This window comes from Muntiacus reevesi, chromosome 5, assembly GCF_963930625.1.
Source record: "Muntiacus reevesi chromosome 5, mMunRee1.1, whole genome shotgun sequence".
Classification (NCBI taxonomy): domain Eukaryota; kingdom Metazoa; phylum Chordata; class Mammalia; order Artiodactyla; family Cervidae; genus Muntiacus; species Muntiacus reevesi.
This window is the reverse complement of record NC_089253.1, coordinates 117,822,162-117,843,330: the sequence shown is the minus strand read 5'-3', so window position 1 is coordinate 117,843,330 and position 21,169 is coordinate 117,822,162. Positions and strand designations below refer to the sequence as shown.

General features: G+C 42.1%; 1 protein-coding gene and 1 non-coding gene across 8 annotated transcripts in view; one reads left to right on the top strand and one right to left on the bottom strand.

Annotated features, from left to right (window-relative positions):
* Positions 1-21,169, top strand: part of HHAT (hedgehog acyltransferase) — a 344,241-nt gene that overhangs the window by 43,329 nt on the left and 279,743 nt on the right. For all 7 annotated transcript variants that reach the window (XM_065936274.1, XM_065936275.1, XM_065936273.1 and 4 more), the window contains exon 4: positions 20,123-20,236. In XM_065936274.1, the coding sequence (XP_065792346.1) occupies positions 20,123-20,236 (114 nt within the window). The remainder of the gene's footprint in view (positions 1-20,122; positions 20,237-21,169) is intronic.
* On the bottom strand, positions 340-456 carry LOC136170195 (U5 spliceosomal RNA). Its single transcript, XR_010663616.1, has one exon. It is a non-coding gene; the product is annotated as a U5 spliceosomal RNA (small nuclear RNA).

Genomic DNA, 21,169 nt, shown 5'->3' with positions numbered 1-21,169 from the left:
GTCTGCCTACACTGCAGGAAACCCGAGTTCTACCCCTGGGTGGGGAAGATCCTCTACAGAAGGAAATGGCACCTCACTCCAGTACTCCTGCCTGGAAAACCCCACGGATTGAGGCGCTGGACCGTGGGATCGCAGAGTCAGACACGACTGAACAACTTAACTTGATTTCTGACAGACGAAAAAACCCAATGAAGCCTTACTCTGTCATTGTAGGTAGACGCTTTACTCTCTGAGCCACTGGCTGAGTCATAACTACATTGATTAAAATACAATGTTAGAAAACCAAAATCACAGTGCTATTCCTATAAAGAATTGTCTTTCTTTATACCATCAGAGATCAGCCTTGCCGAAGCAAAGCCTCAAAAAATTAGCTTAACAACTCAAGGTTGTTCCTCTCCACGGAAATCTTTAGTAAAAGGCGAAAGATTTGTACGATCTGAAGAGAAACCAGAGTATGCTCTTGGCTTGCTAAGCTTGGGCCTCCCAATAACTGCAACTCCTACTTCACTGATGGTGGTTCGGTATCACAAGGGTTACTTCCTGCCTAAAGTTTAAACAAGGAATTGTGTAACCAAACTTCTCATAGTTAGAAATGTTGAGCTTAAAAAAATATTATTTTAAGCCTGAAAAGGTTGTACTGTCGGCAGGGTACGATGGGTATGCAAATGAGAAGTCTGAGTCATCAACTTTGAGATTCTGCAGCACGTTAGTCTTCATAGCTGCACCTGGAGTCGCCACTAGGGGGCGAAGCAGAGGTCCACGTGGCCGGGCCCTCAACCTCCTCGTGGTTCAAGCCCGGAAACTGCAGTTTTTCTAAATTGTGTATCGTGACTTTGAACGTGCTTCTTTTCCTTTTTTTTCCGCTAACCACCAGCACAGTTAAAATACAGAACCAGGAAGAACTCCCCTGCTGCCTCTTTCTAGTCATACCCATCCTGTTCTCCCCATCCTTAACCCATGGAAGCCACTGTTTTATTTTCCATCCCATGATTTCATCTTTTCAGAATGTTCTATAAAGAGAATCATACAGTATGTAACCTTTTGAGAATGGCTCTCTTCCTGCCGCCCCCCCCCCCCCCCCCCCGTTTAATGTCCTTGAGAGTCATACTTCTTGTGTGTGTCAAGAGTTTGTTCCTTTTCTTTGCAGAAAAGGGGTGGACCCGTTTGTTTAACCATTTGATCCTTGCAGGACATTTTGGTTGTTTCGTTTTTGACTATTATAACCCTGATGTGAATATTTGTGTACAGGTCTTTCTGTGGACTTAAGTTTTATTTTCTCAGGGATAAATACCCAGGTATTTGATTGCTGGATTGTATGATAAATTTATGTTTGATTTTGTAAAAAAAAACTATAAACTTTTTTCCAAAATGGCTCTACCATTTTACATTCCCACCAAAAAAAATGTATGAGATACTTAGTTTCTCTGCATACTTGCCAGTACCTGGCATTATTAACAATTTAAATCTTAGTTATCCTGATAGTCATGTAGTGGTATGTCGTCATGGCTTTAATTTGCGTTTCCCTAATGGTTAAAAGAGGCTGAACATGTTTTCATGTGCTTGTCTGTCATCTCTGTATCCTCTTTGGTGAAATTCTGTGCATATCTTTTGCCAATTTTAACTTGGATTTGTTTGCTTTATTCTTACTGTTGAGTTCAGAGTTCTCTATATAGTCTAAATACTAGTCCGTTGTCAGATGAATGGCTTGCAAATATAATTTCCCAGTCATTACTTTGATTTTTTTATACTCTTAGTAGGGTCTTTCACAGATGTCCAATTTATCTTTTTTTTTCTCTTACAGACTGTGCTTTTGGTGGCATGTCTGAGTGTTCTTGGCCTAGTTGTATGACCCAAAGATTTTCTCTTTTTTCCTCAAAGTTTCCTAGTTTTGCATTTTACCTTTAAATCTAAATCTTTAAATCCTGTGATCTTTAAATCTTTAAATCTGTGATCCCTCTTGGATTAATTATTATATTAATTTAGGTAGAGATTTCTGTCCAGTTGCTACTGCACCTTTTGTTGAAAAGACAAATTCCTCTATTGAGTTGTTTTGCACCTGTGTCATAATCAATTGGCCAAACTTGTATGACTGTATTTCTGGGTTCTCTTTCTGTTCCATTGATCTGTGTATCTGTCTTTACACTAACAGCACGTTTTCTTAATTACTCTTAAGTCTTAAAATCAAATAATATACTTTATTCTTTTTTCTCAAAGTTTTTTTTTAGCTCATTTTGTTCCTTTTTGTCTTTCCAAATATGCTTTAGAATAAGCCTTTCTCTATCTACAAAACATCTTGCTTGGATTTTGGTAGAATTCTGTTAAACTTATAGATCTATTTGGAAAACTGATGTCTTCCTTATATTGAATTTTCCAATCCATGGACACAGTATGTTTGTAGGTTTATTTACACCTTTTTTGGATTTCCTTCATTAGTATTTTGCAGTTTTTAGCCATGTAAATTCTATGAATTTTTGGTGGGTTAGATTTATACCCAAGTATTTCTGTTTTTTAGTTTTTATAAATGATTTACATTTTAAATTTCAATTTCCACATGTTCATTGCTAGTATAGAGATGTACAATTGGCTTTTATTGAGTTGGTGAAAAAGTGCATTTGGGTTTTTTCATAAGATGTTATTAACATGTTGATCTTATATTCTATAAGATCATAACCTTATATTCTGTAAGATTGTAATTGGTCCTTAACTTTCCTGGACTCATTTAGTCCTTATTATTTTTTTTTTTAGTTTCTTTTTGGCAGACTTGTTGAGTTTTTCTAAATAAACAATGATAACATCTACAAATCAGGACATTTTCATGTCTTCCTTTTCAATTTATGTAACTCTTATTTTCTTATTGTGCTGGCTAGGACTTCCTGGACAATGTTGAAATACTAGTTATGAGAGTGTATGTCTTTTTTTTTCCCCCCAATCTTAATCATTCAGTCTTTCCCCATTAAGTATGATGTCTCTAAAGGTTTTTTGGTAGATGTTCATCTGTCAAGTTGAGGAAGTTTCCCTCTATTCCTAATTTTCTGAGAATTTTTATGAATTGGTGTTGAATTTTGTCTGTTTTCTCTGTGTCAATTGATATGATCATGTGGTTTTTTTCTTTAATTAAGAATGTGTTAATATGTTGGATTACTTTGATTGATTTTTGAATACTGAACCAACCTTGTATCCCTGGGATTAAACTCTACTTGGTTTTGGTGTGGGCTTTCCTAATAGCTCAGTTGGTAAAGAATCTGCCTGCAATGCAGGAAACCCCAGTTTGATTCCTGGGTCGGGAAGATCCCCTGGAGAAGGGATAGGCTACCGACTGCAGTATTCTTGGGTTTCCCTTGGGGTTCGACTGCTAAAGAATCCGCCCGCAACGCGGGAAACCTGAGTTCGATCTCTGGGTTGGGAAAATCCCCTGGAGAAGGGAAAGGCTATTCACAGTCCATGGGGTTGCAAAGAGTCAGACATGAGTGAGTGACTTTCACTGGTCCTGGTGCATAGTTTTTTAGTATATGTGGCTGGACTACATATATAAAGATCTTTGATTTTTGTTGTGGCATGCGGGGTTTTTAGTTGAGGTATGCAGCATCTTTAGTGGTAGCATGCAAGCTCTTATTTGCCGCATAGTTCCCTGACCAGGGATCAAACCTAGCCCCTGCATTGGGAGCTTGGAGTCTTAGCCACTGGACCACCAGGCAATTCCTGACAATTTTCTTTTGTCTGTGTTCATGTGTTCAATGTCTGAATTTGACTGATTATATATGATCTTGAATTTTTACTTTCAGACTTCATGTGTTTATTGTTATGCTCATAAAAGGAGTTGGGGAATATTTCCCCTTTTAAAGAGAGCATCTTTAGATATCAGGTAGGTTTCTTTAGTGAAACCACATCGGACTGGAGTTTTCTTTTTGTGGATTTTAAAACTATGAATTCAATTTGTTTGGTTAAAATGATGCATTTTTATTGGATGAGTTTTGGTAGTTTGTGCTTTTTGAGAAATTAGGCCATTTATTCTCTAGGTTGTCAAATTTATGTATATAGAGCTTTTCTTAGTATGCCTTCTTATCCTCATTAGATCTGTGGAGTTTGTAGTGGTATCCTTTTTATTCCTGATTTTGGTAATTTGTGTCATCTTCTTTTTTATTGTTTGTTTGTTTTTCAGAAGTTTGTGAACTTACTGACTTTTACAGAGAGTTTTTTGTTTCGTGAGTTTTTTCTGTCTTGGATTTCAATGATTTCTGCTCTTTATTTCCTTCTTCTTGCTCTGTTTCTGTTTTGTTCCTTGTTTTTCTAGTTTCTTAGAGTTTTGATGTTTTTACTCTAATATAACTGTTTAGTGTTTTGTATTTTCTAAGCAGTACTTTAGCTAATATTTTGATACTTTCTTTTTTGTTTTATTCAGTTCTAATTATTTTTTAATTCCCTCAAGACTGCCTCTTTGACTTGTGTTATTTAAAAAGCATTTGGAGATTTTCCTATTATCTTTTTGATACGGATTTCTAGTTTGATTCCATTGTTGTCAGAGAGTATACTCTGTATGTTGAGATTCTTTTAAATTTGTCGGCCTTTGTTTTTTGGCCCAGGATACCATCTGAGTGCTCCATGGGAGCCTGAACAGAATGTGTATTCTGATGTTGTTGAATGGCATGTCCTATACATGTTGATTAGATCCTGTTGATTGGTAGCGGCAAGTGTCTTTTTGTCCTTAACGATTAATCTGGAAGATTAATGGTTAATCTTAGTGATCTGCCTGGTAGTTTTATCAGTTGCTGTGAGAGAAATGTCAAAACCTCCAGCTCTAGTTGTGGATTTCTGTTTCTATCTGTTCTGTCAGTTTTTGCTTCATGTATTTTATAGCTTTGTTATTTGGCACATACGTGTTTAGGGTTGTTATGCCTTCTTGATGGATTGACTCTTATCATTACCTAATGATCCTTTTTGACTCTGGTGATTTTCTTTCATTGAAATCTTACTTCATCTGATATGAATGTAGTCTCTACTGCTTTCTTTTGATTAATATTTGTAAATCAGTTCAGTCACTTGGTCGTGTCTGACTCTTTGGGCAGCCACCTAGTGGACAAAGGGGACAGAGTGAAAAGATACGTGGGAGACTCCTCCTACCTTCTCTGTGTTCATTTTCCTGGTCTTTTACACAGTATGTAAAATTCCAAGAGAGAGATGGTAAGTGAGATTATGAGAGGCTCCCATCTTCCCCGCTGGACAGATGATGGCAATAATGTCAGTTTTTCCTTTTCTCTCTTTTATTGGTCTTATCTTTCTTCACTGACCTGCCCCAGGGCCCTTCAACGTTTTGGGATTCTGTCTGGAGTTCCAGTTTGTTGGTATTTGCTCACCACAGAGATGTTACATATTAACGAGCTTTCTTGACTGTATGAAGACTCTAAAAAGAAAGCAAATTCTTTGAGCATGGGGAGCATTTTAGGGGCCATGGCTCCCAAAGGGCTGCGTACATGCATGCTCAGTTGTGTCCAACTCTTTATGACTCCGTGGACTATAGCTCACCAGGCTCCTCTGCCCATGGGATTCTCCAGGCAAAAGAATACTGGAGTGGATTGTCATGCCCTCCTCCTGGGATCTTCCCAACTCAGGGATCGAATCTGTGTCTCCTGCTTTGGCAGGCAGATTCTTTACGACTACGCCACTTAAGAGCTGGAACCATTTTTTTCTCCATATTACTGTGACTTTGTCTTTTTGTTATTCTGGAGAAGTGACACTAATGAGATGCATGATTTATTAGCATAGTTGGTAGCTGGGAAATCTTATAAGCATATATAATTTGTTGTCTAGTGATTCTATTCTATTACTTTTTTGGGGGGGGTCTTGATCCCTAACTTATTTATCAGCTTTATTACTTATTTACAACTATTTCTCCACATGCCTTATAGAAAATATGGTTAGTGTTTTTCCAGTTTGAGAGACATGGGAAATATAATATAGGTTTTGTGTCTTTGGTTTCATACTAGAATTTAATGTTTCTTTAAAAGAAATTGGTTCTTTGTTAGCTTTAGGAAGAAAGGGAGAAATATGGACTAGATAAAGTGGGGAGAGAGAATCTTTAGATGTTTCAGGACATATGTGCACATGTCTTGAATAATCCGGAGCAAATTCTAGAAAGTAGGGAAATAGAGGTGTAGCCAGAGGATGTTACTGAGTATGGATTGGCAGCTAGGTTGAAGAGATTCAAAGAATACATCCGCATTAATTAGGACCCCTTGACAAATGAAGTCATCTCGAGAGGTTTTTACTTCCCTTCTTGTGCAGAAGACCTCCCTCCCCCATTACACCCTGGCCCCATGTGCCAGGCTTAGATCCTGAGGGCCAGTTAAAAGACTGTATGGTAGATGGTAAACAGTACAGTTTGTGTTGGTTCTGTTGATAGCGTTTTCACCCTTGTGAGCATCTGTATCTCCTAGGCAGATGGTAAAGACATTTAAGCAGAGACTTGTTGTTTATAGGAGGAAAAAAAGTTTTGTTAGTGGAAACATTTTATTTTTCAGGAAATGGTGGTTGGGGAAAGAGTGTTGTCTCTAGCAATTGTGGGCAGTAAAATGATTCAGTTCATATTATTTTAGAAATAGCAAATCATCCTTTGGAAGATAAAGAAAACTCTTCCAATAATTGCTAGATGAATCATTAGCCTGAGTTCACACAGAGAACAGTACTGCTTCTGTGCAGAATGCCTACAGATTAGTCCTCCCTCTTTTTTTTTCTTTTCCCTTTGGAGATTTATAGGCCATTAAGGTGAGCTTGTTGCCTTTGAACATGCAGGGGAATGTTTCTGGATTCAACTATCTTAAAGGTTTTCTCTATTTATAGATAACCTTGCTCAGTGTATTTGGGAGTTGGGAATGGTCTCAAAGTAAATAATATGTACATAATGCTGTTTAGGAAATACATACGCAACAGTAATCAGTATTTCTGTTGTGTTTTTTTCTTTTTTTGGTAGAATGCTGGATATGAGGCTATGGAAAATAATAAATATATTCAGCTCTCCTTGTTTTCCATATTTGAGGAGGAAATAGTTATGGTAATGAAAAATATAGACTAGTGGGTAAGGTAGATAGTTTCCTATTTGGATTTTGTAATGCAGAAATAAATGCACTTGTAAATATGAAACACTACCTTCATTATCCAGTTCTAGAACACTCCTTGGACTTATCTACCTGCTGTTTTTTTCCTCCATTTCATTTCTCTCCACCGAATAGACTTATTTCAGACTAGTGTTCTTCACAGTGAATAATTTTCATTGTGCTTCTATTATAAAACTAGAGCTGGATTGCAGTCAGAAAACAAATCCTTTCCAAAGTATGTTGATCAGTGTTCGTTGCAGACAACAGAATCCAGTCCAGTCAGCTTAAGCAGAAAGGACTTTATTGCGGGGATTTAAAGGCATTTCAGAATAGTCAAAAAGACTGTAGGGGATGGGCGCTAAGGAAGCTTCCTGGAGCAATTGGCAGAGCCACCCTGTAAAACTGTGGCTTCAGCCCAGCTCCTGGCTTGAGAACCGAGAGCCCTGATGCACTAGCAAAAGCTGTCACGTTGGGAAAATGCAGCCCCTCTGAACTGACTGGGCCCTGGGGTCTCCACCATGACTCCTGCAGGAGAGCAAGGGCCTCTGTCACCGTTCCTTCAGAATCCTCAAAGCCCGTGCATTTTTGTGTTCATTCTTTCACCTTCAAGTCTTCATGTATGTATTTCCTCATCAGAAACTAAGTTCTAAGGAGACTTGCTAGCTACAGGGAATTTTGGGAAATGGAGTTTTTTGCCTTCGAACCTCTAATGTATAGGAAGGCATGCTAGGAGGGGTTGGGGAGTGTTGATTGAGGCATATGTGAGTACCTCCCACATGGAGCGGATATTTTATTTTGAGAAGGTTAAGATGGTCACTTTCCCATGGCCTTTTAGATGTTGCCCTTTTCTGAATTCGGATGTTCTCCATTCGTTAACCATGGATTCACTCCTTTTCAGTCCAGTTTCTAGAACATTTCTTCTTTCCTTTCCTTTGACTGGGTTTGAGGGAATCTTGAGCAAGTCCACTCTCTCAGATTTCACCCATGAGTTATCTCTGTCTGTTTCAGGACATGCAGCCGAAAACTATTAGATTTTTGTTTCTGGGGCTATCAGAGTAAAATACAGTTTGTTTTGGTTTTTGTTTGTTTGTTTATAGACTTCCCTGGTGGCTCAGATGGTAAAGCATCTGCCTACAATGTGGGAGATCCAGGTTCAATCCCTGGGTCGGGAAGATCTCCTGGAGAATGAAATGGCAACCCACTCCAGTATTTTTGCTTGGAAAATCCCATGGACGGAAGAACCTGGTAGGCTACAGTCCATGGGGTCGCAAAGAGTCGGACACGACTGAGCGACTTCACTTTCACTTTCACTATTTACTTAACAAACATACAAAGTACTTAAGAAGTATTAGGTCCTATGCCAAGTGTTTTCCACATTTTAATTTATTTAAATCTTATAATTAAACCACAAAATGGGTTCTCTGTTATGACCATGCTCTATTTTGTCCATCTCTGTCAAATGAGTAATTGATGTAACCAGAGAGTGGGCCTCGAGTTGGTGAAGGTCATCTGCAGAGCACATCATTCACAAGGAATATTCCATGAGTTTCTGTTCTCTAACTGAGATTATAAAGGCCTTTAAAGGACAGGTGCCATTGAGGACTGTGCTTACACTAGATTCTTAAAAATGCTATGACTCTTCATATGTCGTTCAGTTTATGCAACAAGCTTTATTGAGCGTCAGCACGTGTTGGAAAATGTGCTGTTGCTTAATTGCTCAGGCGTGTCTGACTCTTTGTGACCCCATGGACTGTAGCCCACCAGGTTCCTCTGTCCATGGGATTTTCCAGACAAGAATACTGGAGTGGGTTGCCATGCCCTCCTCCAGGGCATCTTCCCAACCCAGGGACTGAACCCACGTCCCTTGTGCTGCAGGTAGATTCTTCACTCTCTGAGCCGCCAGGGAAGCCCTTCTTGGAGGATGCAGCGCTGAATATGCATGTAGTCTCTGTTATAAGGGGGTGCCGCAGTTTGGAGGGGCAGCTCAGTAGCCTCCAGTTCACGTACAGTGTGGTAAGTTGCCATGATATGAGTAACCACTGTGCATCGTGGAAGCATAGACGAAGGCCAAGGAGTCCACACTATAAGTGAATGGACTAGGAAAGCTTTTCCTGGGAGAGAGCTTGCTTGACCTGAGGCCTGAAGGACAGACAGGTCATCATTATTGTGATGTTTGAGGGCAAGTTTTTCCAAGTTAAAGGGAGCAAAGGGTGGGAAGTTTCAGCCATGAACATAGCATATCAGTGAGGCTTTGTTGAGGAACCGGGGAGAAAGGTTGCATAGGACGATGAAGGGGTGGGCAGGGCCAGGAAGAGCTGCATGCGTCCTGCTGAGAATATTTCTCTGGAATGCTAAGGGGAAAACCTGAAGAGTATTAAGTGGGGGAGTGGCTTGATCGAGGGTGGTCTTAAAGCACCCTGAAGAGGAGATTGGATGGGGGAACAAGCCTAAATGTGCACAGAAGAGTCCCCGCCTTCAAAGTGTGTCCAGCAGAGTACCGGGAGGGAGAAGATGTGTCTTCCCTGGATAACCCAGGCTCATGGGCGTGTTGTGGCTGAGGCGCCCATGCTTTGCTCTGCTTCAGCTGTAGAGTCCAGAGCTGATTGTAAATTAACAAAAAGTGCCATCCAGATGGCCTCCTCTCACTAACAGATAAGTGGTGGACCTAGGAGAAATGGCAATCCTTTGGACCATCTCTGGCCCTTCACCTGTTCTTGTGGGGACAGTCTTGTTGAAGCGCAGCTCTTCCCGTTGTGTGTGCCTTCCACGTGGCTGCCTTTGGACTGCGCCATCGCAGTTGAGTAGTTGCCGTGGAGACTGTGAGCAGTACCTAACCTTTTTGACACTAGGGACTTGGTTTGTGGAAGACAGTTTTTCCGTGGACTGGGAAGTAGGGGATAGTTTCGGGATGATTCAAGCTCACACGTTTATCGTGCACCCTATTTCTAATCTAACGCCCCCGTATAGCACAGGTCCTGCTGTGTAGCGCAGGGAACTATGTTCAATATCCTGTGATAAACCGTAAAGGAAAAGAATGTGAAAAAGAATGTGTATATGTGTATAACTGAGTCACTTTGCTATACAGCAGGAATTAATTCAGCATTGTAAATCAATTGTAAACCAATTATAAACCATTGTAAACCAATTGTAATGTAAGCCATTGTAAACCAATTATACTTCAGTAAAATCCAATCTAATCTGACAAAAGTTACCAGTCCTCAACCTGGAGGTTAGAGATCCCTGGAATAGCCCACAAAGCTGAAAATATTTACCATCGCCCTTAATTAAAGTTTGCTAGCCCTTGTTTCAGTGTGATTGTTTTGATAGCGATGAGCAGGATGGATTTGAAGGGAAGAGCCTAATTTTGAAGGCCTTAACATTTGTTAACTTTAGACTTTGCAGCTTTAGCTTTTATGATCACTCTAAACGCTAATTATATAAATGCCGTTTGCAGCAACATGTGTGGACCTGGGGGCTTCCCTCATGGCTCAGCTGGTAAAGAATACAGCTGCAATGCGGGAGACCTGGGTTTGATCCCTGGGTTGGGAAGATCCCCTGGAGAAGGGAAAGGCCACCCACTCCAGTCTTCTGGGCTGGAGCATTTCATGAACTCTATAGTCCATGGGGTCGCAGAGTCGGATGGACCTGGAGATTAACCTACTAAGTGAAGTGCGTCAGAGAGAGAAAGACAAAAAAGCATATGATATGCAGAATCTAAAACATGACACAATTTATCTACGAGACAGGAGCAGACTCACAGACGTAAAGAACAGACTTGTGACTGCTGGAGGCGTGAGAGGGAGATATGGATTGGGAACTTCGGATCAGCAGGTGCAAACTGTTATGTACAGAATGCGCAACCAGCAGGGTCCTGCTGCATAGTGAAGGGAATTATGTTCAGTATCCTGCAATAAACCATAATGGAAAAGAATGTGTGTGTATATATATGTGTAACTAAGTCACTTTGCTATACAGCAGAAATTAATTCAACGTTGTAAACCAATTATACTTCAGTAAAATAAATTTTAAAAATTCTAATCATATAAAGAAGGACTGACCAGCCTGAGGTCACATAAGGGTAGATGAGAGAACTGGAACTCAAACCTGGGTCTCCTGAACGTAAGCAGTCTGGTCTCTGCCACACACAGCACACCATTGGCTCCATCAACCACTTGGAGAGAAAGGTCCCCTTCCCTGCATTTTGATAGCTGCAAACTCGAGGTGACTGTCGTACCTGCTGCAGACAGGCAGGCCTTCCTCTGCGGCCATCCATCATCGTCACTTTCCCTCGAGTTCTTGGTGTTCTTTACTCAGAGGGATGTTAAAGTCCGCCGTCTCCTCGTTAGTGATGTTGACCCCCTCAAGTTAACCCTGTGAGCGTCTCCACCCATGCTCCCTTCAAGACCCCAAAGAGTGGAGAAATCAACGTCAGATTTAACTGTTGAGTCAGCGGAAGTAGCTGAGCATTTTAGTTAGGCGGCCAGTTTTCCCTAAGCCCGAGGAATTGAATTTCACGATTCTGAGGTCCTGAACCCTCCTCCCGTAGGCACTGAGCCCAGACCGGCTGTACCTGGGAGATCTCCGTCAAGTCCTCTCAGTTCCTGATTGCGTTTCTGGACGGTGGTCGATCTGCCAGTCAGGGCTGATGTCCTCATTAAGTAAATGGCCATGTTGGCCTTTGCGTTGATCGTCACAGGAAGAGGAGTTCAGACAAACTGAAAGAATTACTGAATTAAAAAAAATTCAGATGCAGAGTCCTGCAGACTGACAGGATTAACTTTCCAGAGGGCACTTTGTATCATAAGGTATTTTCCAAGGCTGATTCTTACCCCCTTATTTCCAGCCATTTCTGACGTTTGCCCCCAGGATGAAATTGGCATGTTACAAGCGGCAGATCTCTAAAGGGTCTGTCTTAGGAGGCAGGCAGGCTTAGGGCAGGAAGAAGCCTTGCTGAAAGACCCAAGTTTTCTGTGATGCTAGTAACTCCCTGTGGGCAGAGGGTCAGTTTAGGAAGACTTTTTTATTTTTTGACCTTTTGAAACTTGTTGTAGATGCTGCGGAAAACATGGAAACATTAAACACAGAATCATGAGATATCCCAACAGTTCTACCCCTAGGTATGTAATATACCCAGAAGAATTGAAAATGGATACTTAAACCAACACTTGTACACACACGTTCAGCATTATTCACCGTAGACGAAGGGGGAGACAGCTGAAGCATCCATTAATGAATGACTAAACAGGGTGTGGTATATCCCTGCAATGAGATGTGATTCAGCCATGAAAAGGAATGGTGCACTCACCCAAGTTACCACGTGGACCGACCTTAGCAGCTCTGTGCCGGGTAGAAGAAGCCAGGTCACACACTGCAGAGCTCCATTTACATGATATTCCCAGCGCAGCCAAGTCCACAGAGTCAGAAGGCAGATTTGTGATGATCAGAGCCTGCAGAAGAAGGGGGATGGGAGTGACTGATTAATGGGCACAGAGCTTCATTTTGGGGGTGATGAAAATGTTCTGGAACTAGATAGGGGTGGTTGTTGCATGACATTAAGAGTGTAAATGCCACAGGGTTGAGTTTAATCTGGTTCATTCTGTTATGTGAATTTTACCTTAAAACAACAATAACAGCAAACTCCCCAACTCAGGTGTTTTCAGAATCCCTAAGTTACGGAGTTTCAGTTCGATTAAATCCTGGCAAATAAGCTTCTAATATTTGAGTTAAAGTTTCAGCTACTGGCAAGAGCAGTGATTTACTGAAAAGCAGGCAAAGTCCTGGGAGCATCTGGGTTAAAAAACCTCTGGTGGCCTTGGAGTAACTGAATTTATCTCTGGGATGATTTTCTCAGCTTCCCTTGGGGAATCTTGGTAGGTGCCGTGGGGCTTTCCTTGGCACTGGGTGCTTAAACATTGCAGTCCCGTGGCCCGGCCTTATTGGCCATGGGATTGTGTTATCTTCAGCCAGTGTTAATTCAGTGTGGTCTGAGGAATGCAAGAAAAAGCACAGAAGGAGAGTTTTGGCTATCCCTGTGATAACAGTGCAGGACTCCAGCTAAGGGGCCAGGAGTGAGTGCTGTTGTCTGCTAAGCTTCAGGGCTGATGAGAATTTATGGCTAGGAGAAGGAAAACTTTGCTCAGTGGTGAGTTGGCAGCATAAGATCTTCATTTGCCAGGTATTTTTCTCTTTTAATTTGCTGTGCTTGAACTACCAGATGATTTTGAAAGTGATCTAAACTGCCAGATACAAGTTACACATGTCACTTGGCAACATTAGGGAATCACTGAAAATTCAAAACATTAAAAAGTAAACATTTAGCACACCCATGTTCATTATCCGTAACAGCCAAGAGGTAGAAGCAACCCAAATGTCCATTGACAGGTGAATGGATAAACAAGATGTGGCGTGCCCATGCGATGGTGGAGAATTACTCAGCCTCGGAAGGGAGGGGAATTCTGCAGTAAGCTACAACATGGATGAACCTTGAGGACATTATGCAAGTGGAACAAGCCAGACACAAAAGGTCAAATACAGTATGATTCCACTTATACGAACTGCCTAGGGTAGTCAAATCCATAGAGACAGAAAGTAGGATAGTAGTGGTCAAGGGCCAGGGTCAGGAGGAATGGGGAGTTATTATTTAATGGGTGCAGAGTTCCAGTTTTCAAGACAAAAGGAGTTCTGGAGATGGATGGTGGTGATGGTTGTATAGTAATGCGAATGTTCTTAAGGCCACTGAACTGTACACTTAACAATGGTTAAGATGGTAAACTTTATGTTATATTTACTTGACCACATGAAACACAGGTTTTGCAGCCTGAGGACTTGGATCTTTAAAGTCGGGCTCTGTCGTATATTAGCTGTGGGACCTTGGGCATGATATTTAACTTCCCTGAGGATAGTTTTCCTTTTCTTGCGTTGCTGTAGGCAGAATCATACAGCACAGTTAGTCTGTATGCTATAGTGGCTTCTTCCCAATCTGGAGAAGAGGCTGGACGAGTGGGAACTTTCTGGAACAGGGCAGGCTGGCAGTGTGGACGTGGAAGTTGGAGGCCTAGATTGGTCCCATGGGCATGTGAGGGGGAATCACCTCCCTCCCCCAATGATGGGCACTCATTCAGGATGCTGTCTGTAGGTGTGTCATGAGCTGTTTTCTTAGTATTTCTTTCCTGTAGCCTGGAAAATAGCTGCTTTTTTCTGCTCTCTGAAAGCCATCTGAGACATCTGCTCATTCTGCCCTACAGTTTACCCACAGGAAGGCTCAGGACCAGGTAATTTAAATGTGACTCATCCAAGTCTACAGAGGGGGAGAAATGTGTTGAGAACTTAGGTCACGTGGTTTCACGCCCCCACGGTTGCAAAGGCTCAGTGAGTATTCGGCATTCATGATACACATTTGTGCTTAAGTCAAGGTTCTTGCTCTCAGGAGCTTACCATTTTTTTTCCCCTCTAGAGAGAAAATACATGAAATAGCTAGAATAAAGAGGGCTTGAATAAATGTGCTGGGATTGAGGTGTGGATGACAGAGAAGGGGATACAGTGAGGTCCACCTGTGAGGGCAGAGGAAGCTTCACACCTGAGCTGATGTGTCTGTGGTTATGGGGCATTAAGGAGGTGACCCTGGTGTTGGGAATAGTTTGGTCAGATGGTGGGGTGTGTGTGTGTGTCTGGGTGTGGCAGAGGAATCCAGATGGAGGGCTTAGCACAAGTAGAGACGCATCTTGGGAAAGGACTGGGTTTGAAACCCAGCCCTGCCCCCCCCCCGCCCCCAGTTGTGGGCAAATAATTTGCCTGCTCTGACCACCAGTTGACTCATCTGTAACATGGATGAGAAAAGAAACAAGAAACTACGTTAAGCGATACCCAGAATGTTAATTAGTGATTTGCATGAGAGGGAGGTCTCAGTTGTATCTCTAGGATATGTAGATGGATGACACCACCGGTACCTGTCCTGCTTTGCAGTGGTTTTCAGAGTGTGGAGAGTTAGTGTTGGTACCGTGACCTCCTCAAGGCTGAGGAATTCCTATTTCCCCACACTACCTACTGTGGAACTCTGCTCTCTGTCGGAAGAGGGGCCCAGATCCTTTTCCTTGTTGGGTGAAACAGTGTTTCACCGGGAGGTTATAGTCACTATTGAAGAGACGCAGAATCATCACGTCGTTGTGCTTAGACTTCTTGGTTCCTGCCTTGTTGCAGATGGAAGCCTCAGAATGAGTAACCGCGCTGAACCCACCCAGTGGGTTAAATGCTCGAACCTAGGTGCTTTCCTTGGTGAGCAGGACGTGCTTGCTCTGTTTGTGAATAGTAGGTGGTCAACTCAGGCATGCCCTTGCCTGGGAATGGCGTGGCCTGGGGTGAGCTGTTAAGGTTTCTCTGGGCTGGTGTTTATAAACACCGTAGGGAATCTTAGATTGATGATGTCGATCTCTGCTACTGGAAATGTGGTCCCTGGACCAGCAGCGTGGCGTCACCTGAGAGCTTGTACCACAGAATCCCAGGCCCCATCTCGGACTTCCTGGATCATAATCCACATTTTAGCAACAGCTGTAGGTGGTTTGTATAGCCACTGAGGTTTTGGAAGCACTAATGTTGAATACTGGATGTAGATCTTAGAGTTCAGGCTCCCCTTTCTCCACGGAGGGGCCTTAATGGTTCTGTCTGGCTGGAATTTATCCCTGGTTTATATCTGACTCCCTTATAGAACTGAAGAAGAGGTTTCTTCTTCTTCTTATTTTTAGTTTTTATTTTATTTTTTGGCCACACAGCATGTGGGATCTTAGTTCTCTGGCCAGGGAGTGAACCTCTGCCCCCTGCTTTGGAAGTGTGGGGTCTTAACCACTGGACCGCCAGGGAAGTCCTAAGAAAAGGTTTCTAATTGACTAAGAACTGTGGGATCGAGATAGGAAATGGGGAAGGAACAGAATATGAAAAAATTGTTCCTGATTGGACACTTTAAGATTTACCTTAAATTAGTGATTGAGCCCAGGTGTGTAAGACTTTGCTTATGGAGTCAAGTGAGTCAGATTTTTCTTAACCTGAATCATTAACTGCTACTTATTGGTCATCATGTTCTGTTCATTAACTTGGCTTTTCTGTCTGGTTATTTCCTTTAGGTAAATATATTTTAAATAGATGTAAGAGAAACATTTTTATTTCCTTTAAATGGCTATTTTCTGAAATAACTAGTGATGAAAGACTGTGTCATTTTATTGATGGGATTTTACCAGCACAATGTTTTCAGTAGTCCTGGGCCTTAGGATGAAGCATAAAGATTTTTTTTTTTGGTTTACTTTCTAAAAAATAATCTTAATGTTTTTAAAATTAATTTTTATTAGGGTAGAGTAACTGTACAATGTTGTGTTCGTTTCTACTGCCCAGCACAGTGACTCAGCTATATGTATACATTTGGTTTTTAGTGTCTTTTCCCCTGCATCCCTGTTACAAAGGGGCATGTTGCTAGCAAGGCCTCATCACATGACCTTTGTGCCTTTAATCAGTTGATTGACTCTCCCCCAATTTGACATTTTTGAGATGAGGCAGTGAGCTGTGGACCAGGGGTGAAGTCGGGCTAAGGCTTTGAGTTCTTTGCTCTGCGCTGCCTGGGTGGGCAGTGTGGGCCTCCCAGGCCCTGATGCAGTCAGTCTTTAAATGGAAGGAATTGGACCGAATCTATGATTTTCACTGGATGCGGGCCTAAAGGTTGTTGCTGAGCTGTGAAAGACGCTGGGATTCTCGGCCTCCGGAGGAGAAGAATTCAGTCTGGGGCCCGTGATGAGGCTTGATAGCTCAGAGCTTTTGTGTAATAAAGTTTTATTAAAATATAAAAGATATAGAGAAAACTTGTGACATAGACATGAGAAGGGGGCAGAAAGAGTGCCCCCCAGCTAGTCTTTAGCCGGATATCATATAGCTACTAGCAGAAGCAGCAGTCTGCTAATTAGAGAAAGGAAATGTCTCAAAACTCAGAGACTCGCATCAGGTCCTTCACCCACAACATGGGTTTTGAGATAGCACTGGCCCGAGGTGAGCTGTCCCGGGCCATAAAATGATTGACTTGAACCTTGAAGAAAGGCACGTTTCCAAGCAAATACAGCCTCATTAACATAGCTGAAAAGAATATTTGCGTGAGTAAAGCATACTGGTTTATCAAGTTGGTTCTGAGTCTTAGGCAGAGCTGACTTGAAGACAAGAGTCTAGGGTAGTGTTAACTAACATAGCTCAAGACAAGCGTTTCCATAAGAAAAATGCGTTGGTTAGCTCAGAGTTTGAGAGTTAAGTGCAGGTGGAACCGGGTGTCGTCATGGCAACCCAGAATTTTAAAAGAAACCTCTTTTTAAATTTGTATGGAGAAGGGGAAAAAAATCTAACCCTTGTAGTTTGCTTTCTCCTGCCACTTAAGAGAGAGATAAAAACTGTCTGACCCTGGAGACCCCTGGCCTTCCTGCCTGTTACCCTCTCGGGGCTCTATGAACAGGTTGTGTGTGGATCAGGATCTTGGGTGTGGGGAACACATGTTTCAGACACACAGTACTCTTGTCTTTATTTGGAAAATAGAAGAAAACTTTTTTTTTTTAAAAACGAGAGGCAGAACGTAAAAGTGTGATATGATGTTCGGAGGTTAATGTGGGATGGAAAGCACATGGGACCACCAGTTAGCTGCAAGTAACAAAATTTTTAGTGACTACAGAGTGCCAGGTATTGTTTTAAATTTTCGATATGCACGTACTTTCACTTAAACCTCAGAGGTCCCTAGAATATCAGTCCTGATAGGTATATAGACAGGCAGACAGGTGAAGTGTCTTGCTCAAGGTCATCACAGCCACTGTGTGGGTGGATGTGGGATCCAAACCCAAGCGGAATCGGCAGTTTGACTGTATATCTGCTACCTCTGCATCCATAGTCTGATATGAATCGAGATCACTTTAATCTGTGCTTTACCTTCTGAAAAAAGTTTTGTAATGTATGTAACTTGTATGCAATTGCCCCTCAGTCCTCAAGTGCGGGAAAGAAAACAAACAAAAATCCTGTTTTCCTCTAAATCCAATTAAAAATTTGGTTCCGGGACTTCCTTGGTTGTCCAGTGGTTATGTTGTAGCCACGCGTTCCGGGAAACAAAGTCACTCAAGGACAGTGCAGATAGTGGAGTGCAATTTATTACACCGGCGGGCCCAAGGCAGAGTCTCCTCTTAGCCAAGGACCCCGACCAGTTTTTGTGAAATCCTTATATACCCTAAGTGTACGTGCTCAAACCCACCTCCCCAAATTCTCTGAAACTAGTCTAAACAAAGGAAAAGAAAGATACAATCAAAGTTAACCTGTGATTCGTATGCCTTAAGCCTTGAGAGTCCCTTGGACTGCAAGGAAATCCAACCAGTCCATCCTAAAGGAGATCAGTCCTGGGTGTTCATTGGAAGGACTGATGCTGAAGCTGAAACTCCAATATTTTGGCCAGCTCATGTGAAGAGTTGACTCATTGGAAAAGACCCTGATGCTGGGAGGGATTGGCGGCAGGAGGAGAAGGGGACGGCAGAGGATGAGATGGCTGGATGGCATCACTGACTCGATGGACATGGGTTTGAGTAAACTTCAAGAGTTGGTGATGGACAGGGAGGCCTGGCATGCTGCGATTCATGGGGTCACAAAGAGTTGGACACGACTGAGCGACTGAACTGAACTGAAGTCTAGGTAGTTAACAGTGGACAGTTATCAATAGGCCTGTGGTCATACCCCAATAAGCATAATAGAATTTATGATTCTATTCAGTTACATAGATAATTAGGATATTCTTTTAGGCAATGGAGAGTCTAGGTACGAACCCTGGGGCTCTTCCATCCAGGGGATCTGGTTTTCCAGTTGGATTGTCATTTCCATAGATATTGGGCATATAGCTCAAAGTCCACAGTCCAGCCCAAGATGAAGTCCTGCTTTCAAGATGGAGCCTGTTCTGTCTGTTTTCTCCGTCAGTTAAGACTCTGTACTTCTGCTGTAGAGGGCACTGGTTCTATCCCTGGTCAGGGAACTGAGATGCCACTCACCCCCTGGCTTGACAAAAAAAGAATTGGCCTAAAGTTCCACACCTAGGGAGGTGTCTAATATCAGCGGATCAATGATCAGTGGCGGATTCCTTCCCCACCGATCCAGCTGGCTAGAATTTCTGAGGGCTTCCAGTCCTCATTCCATCCTGCTCGTGGGCCAAGCCAGCACCGCTCGTTTGAGAGTGGCCAGTTAGTGTTTTCTCCCCCCATGCTCAGCTTGGCTGCTGCGATCTTCCTGGGGCTCCTGAGGCCAAGGCTCTTTGTTATGAGTGCCCAGGTGTCCACGAGTCCACTCTCACCAGAGGTTTTCACTTGCCCCTGCCGGGGAGCTGGGAAGACAGAGCCTAGAATGAGTACAGACATAGGATGCTGGTGGACCCAGAACTTCCCGAGGGGAAGAGAAGGGTATCTTTCATTCTTTCCTCATATACTCTTGTAGGGAATGGGTTAATTTCTTTATCAAATTATCCTCCTGCCTGTAAATGACAGCAAGATTTAACATGACTGATCTTATACAATTTTATTAGTATCCAGTGTACATTTCTCTTGTTGGTAAAAGCAGCTAAGTGACCAAACTGAGATAACCTCAGTAATTATTTGTCCTATCCGCGTGACACTGAGGAAATAAAGGGAATTCTTTAAGTCTCTGCTACATCTTTTATAACATAGGGTTAATAATAGTTTCTGTCCCACAGAGGGTCCTGGGATGGGGGCAGGGGATCAGGTTTAACAAAGGCCTTTGAGACTAGCCAAGCTGGAGGGAAGTGTATGGTAGATGGGGTGTGTGTGTGTGTGTGTCTGTCTGTCTGTCTGTCTGTGTGTGTGTCTGCATGTGTCTGTGTGATGGGGTAAAGACTGGAAATGTTGTGTCAATGCCGTTTTATAGCTTTTGAACTCACATCGGCCTTTTCTTGCAGTTGTTTTATTAATTGGAGTTTGTGTTCTGCCTCAAATATGTACTAAGATCTCTCTGATAAACTGCTGTTTTGGCCTGTTTAGGACCCAACCGACTTTGAGTGGAGCTTCTGGATGGAGTGGGGGAAGGAGCGGCTGGTGTGGCTGTTCCTTGGCCACATGAGCGTGTCTCAAGTCGCCAACCTGCTTTCGAGGAAGGTATGGTTATGTGCATCATTTCCATTTCAGCTTCTTTCTCCTTTACTGTTTGTCAAGAAGGAACCCTGAGCTAGGAAATCAGGGGGCATGAATATTGGCCTCTGAAGCCTGGAAAATCTGAGAAAGATTTGTTACTGGTCAGTAAGAGAAATTACCAGATAAAAAAATAAAATCAAAACATAAAAGATAAAGATGTGATAAATTGTTAATGTTGGATAGATATAACATAATGACTTAACATACATATGTTGTGAAGATTATCACAATAAGCTTAGTTAACACCCATCATATAGGTACAAAAAAAAGAGAAGAAGGAATGTTTTTTCCTGTGATGAGAACTTTTAGGATCTCCTTGCTTAGCAACTTTCAAGTATACCGTATCACAGTAGCCACAGTTGTCATGGTGTACACTAGTACTTACTTTTCTAATAATTGAAAGTTTGTACATTTTGACCACCTTCATCTAATTTTAAAGGACCTTCCAAGCAAACCTAATAATAAAGAATACATGATTTTTCATTCCTAAACTGATAATGAATATACCTACCTCAACCTTCATTAATGGGTTTCTTTTCTTCCATAAGTTGGTTTGGTGTTTTCTTATGACATCAACCTTTCTAGAAATTTAATACTTTTATTTCTAACACAAAGCTTCTCTGCCCATGTGTGGATGATTTACTACCCCTAGGTCTCAGCTTTCCCATCTGTAAAATGAATAGCTCATTATCTGTATTTTCTTTCCCTGTTGGGGGAAGATGAACATTTTGGGGAGAATCTGTGAAATGAAGCAGTTATCATTACTGCTGCCGTGGGAAAGGGCCAGCTGTTGTGGAGTGGAAGAGTCCTGGATGATGGATTAGTTCCTGGACTTGCTCACTCATTAGCTTTCTGACCGTGGAAAGGCTTTTCACCACTGAATCTTAATTCATTATT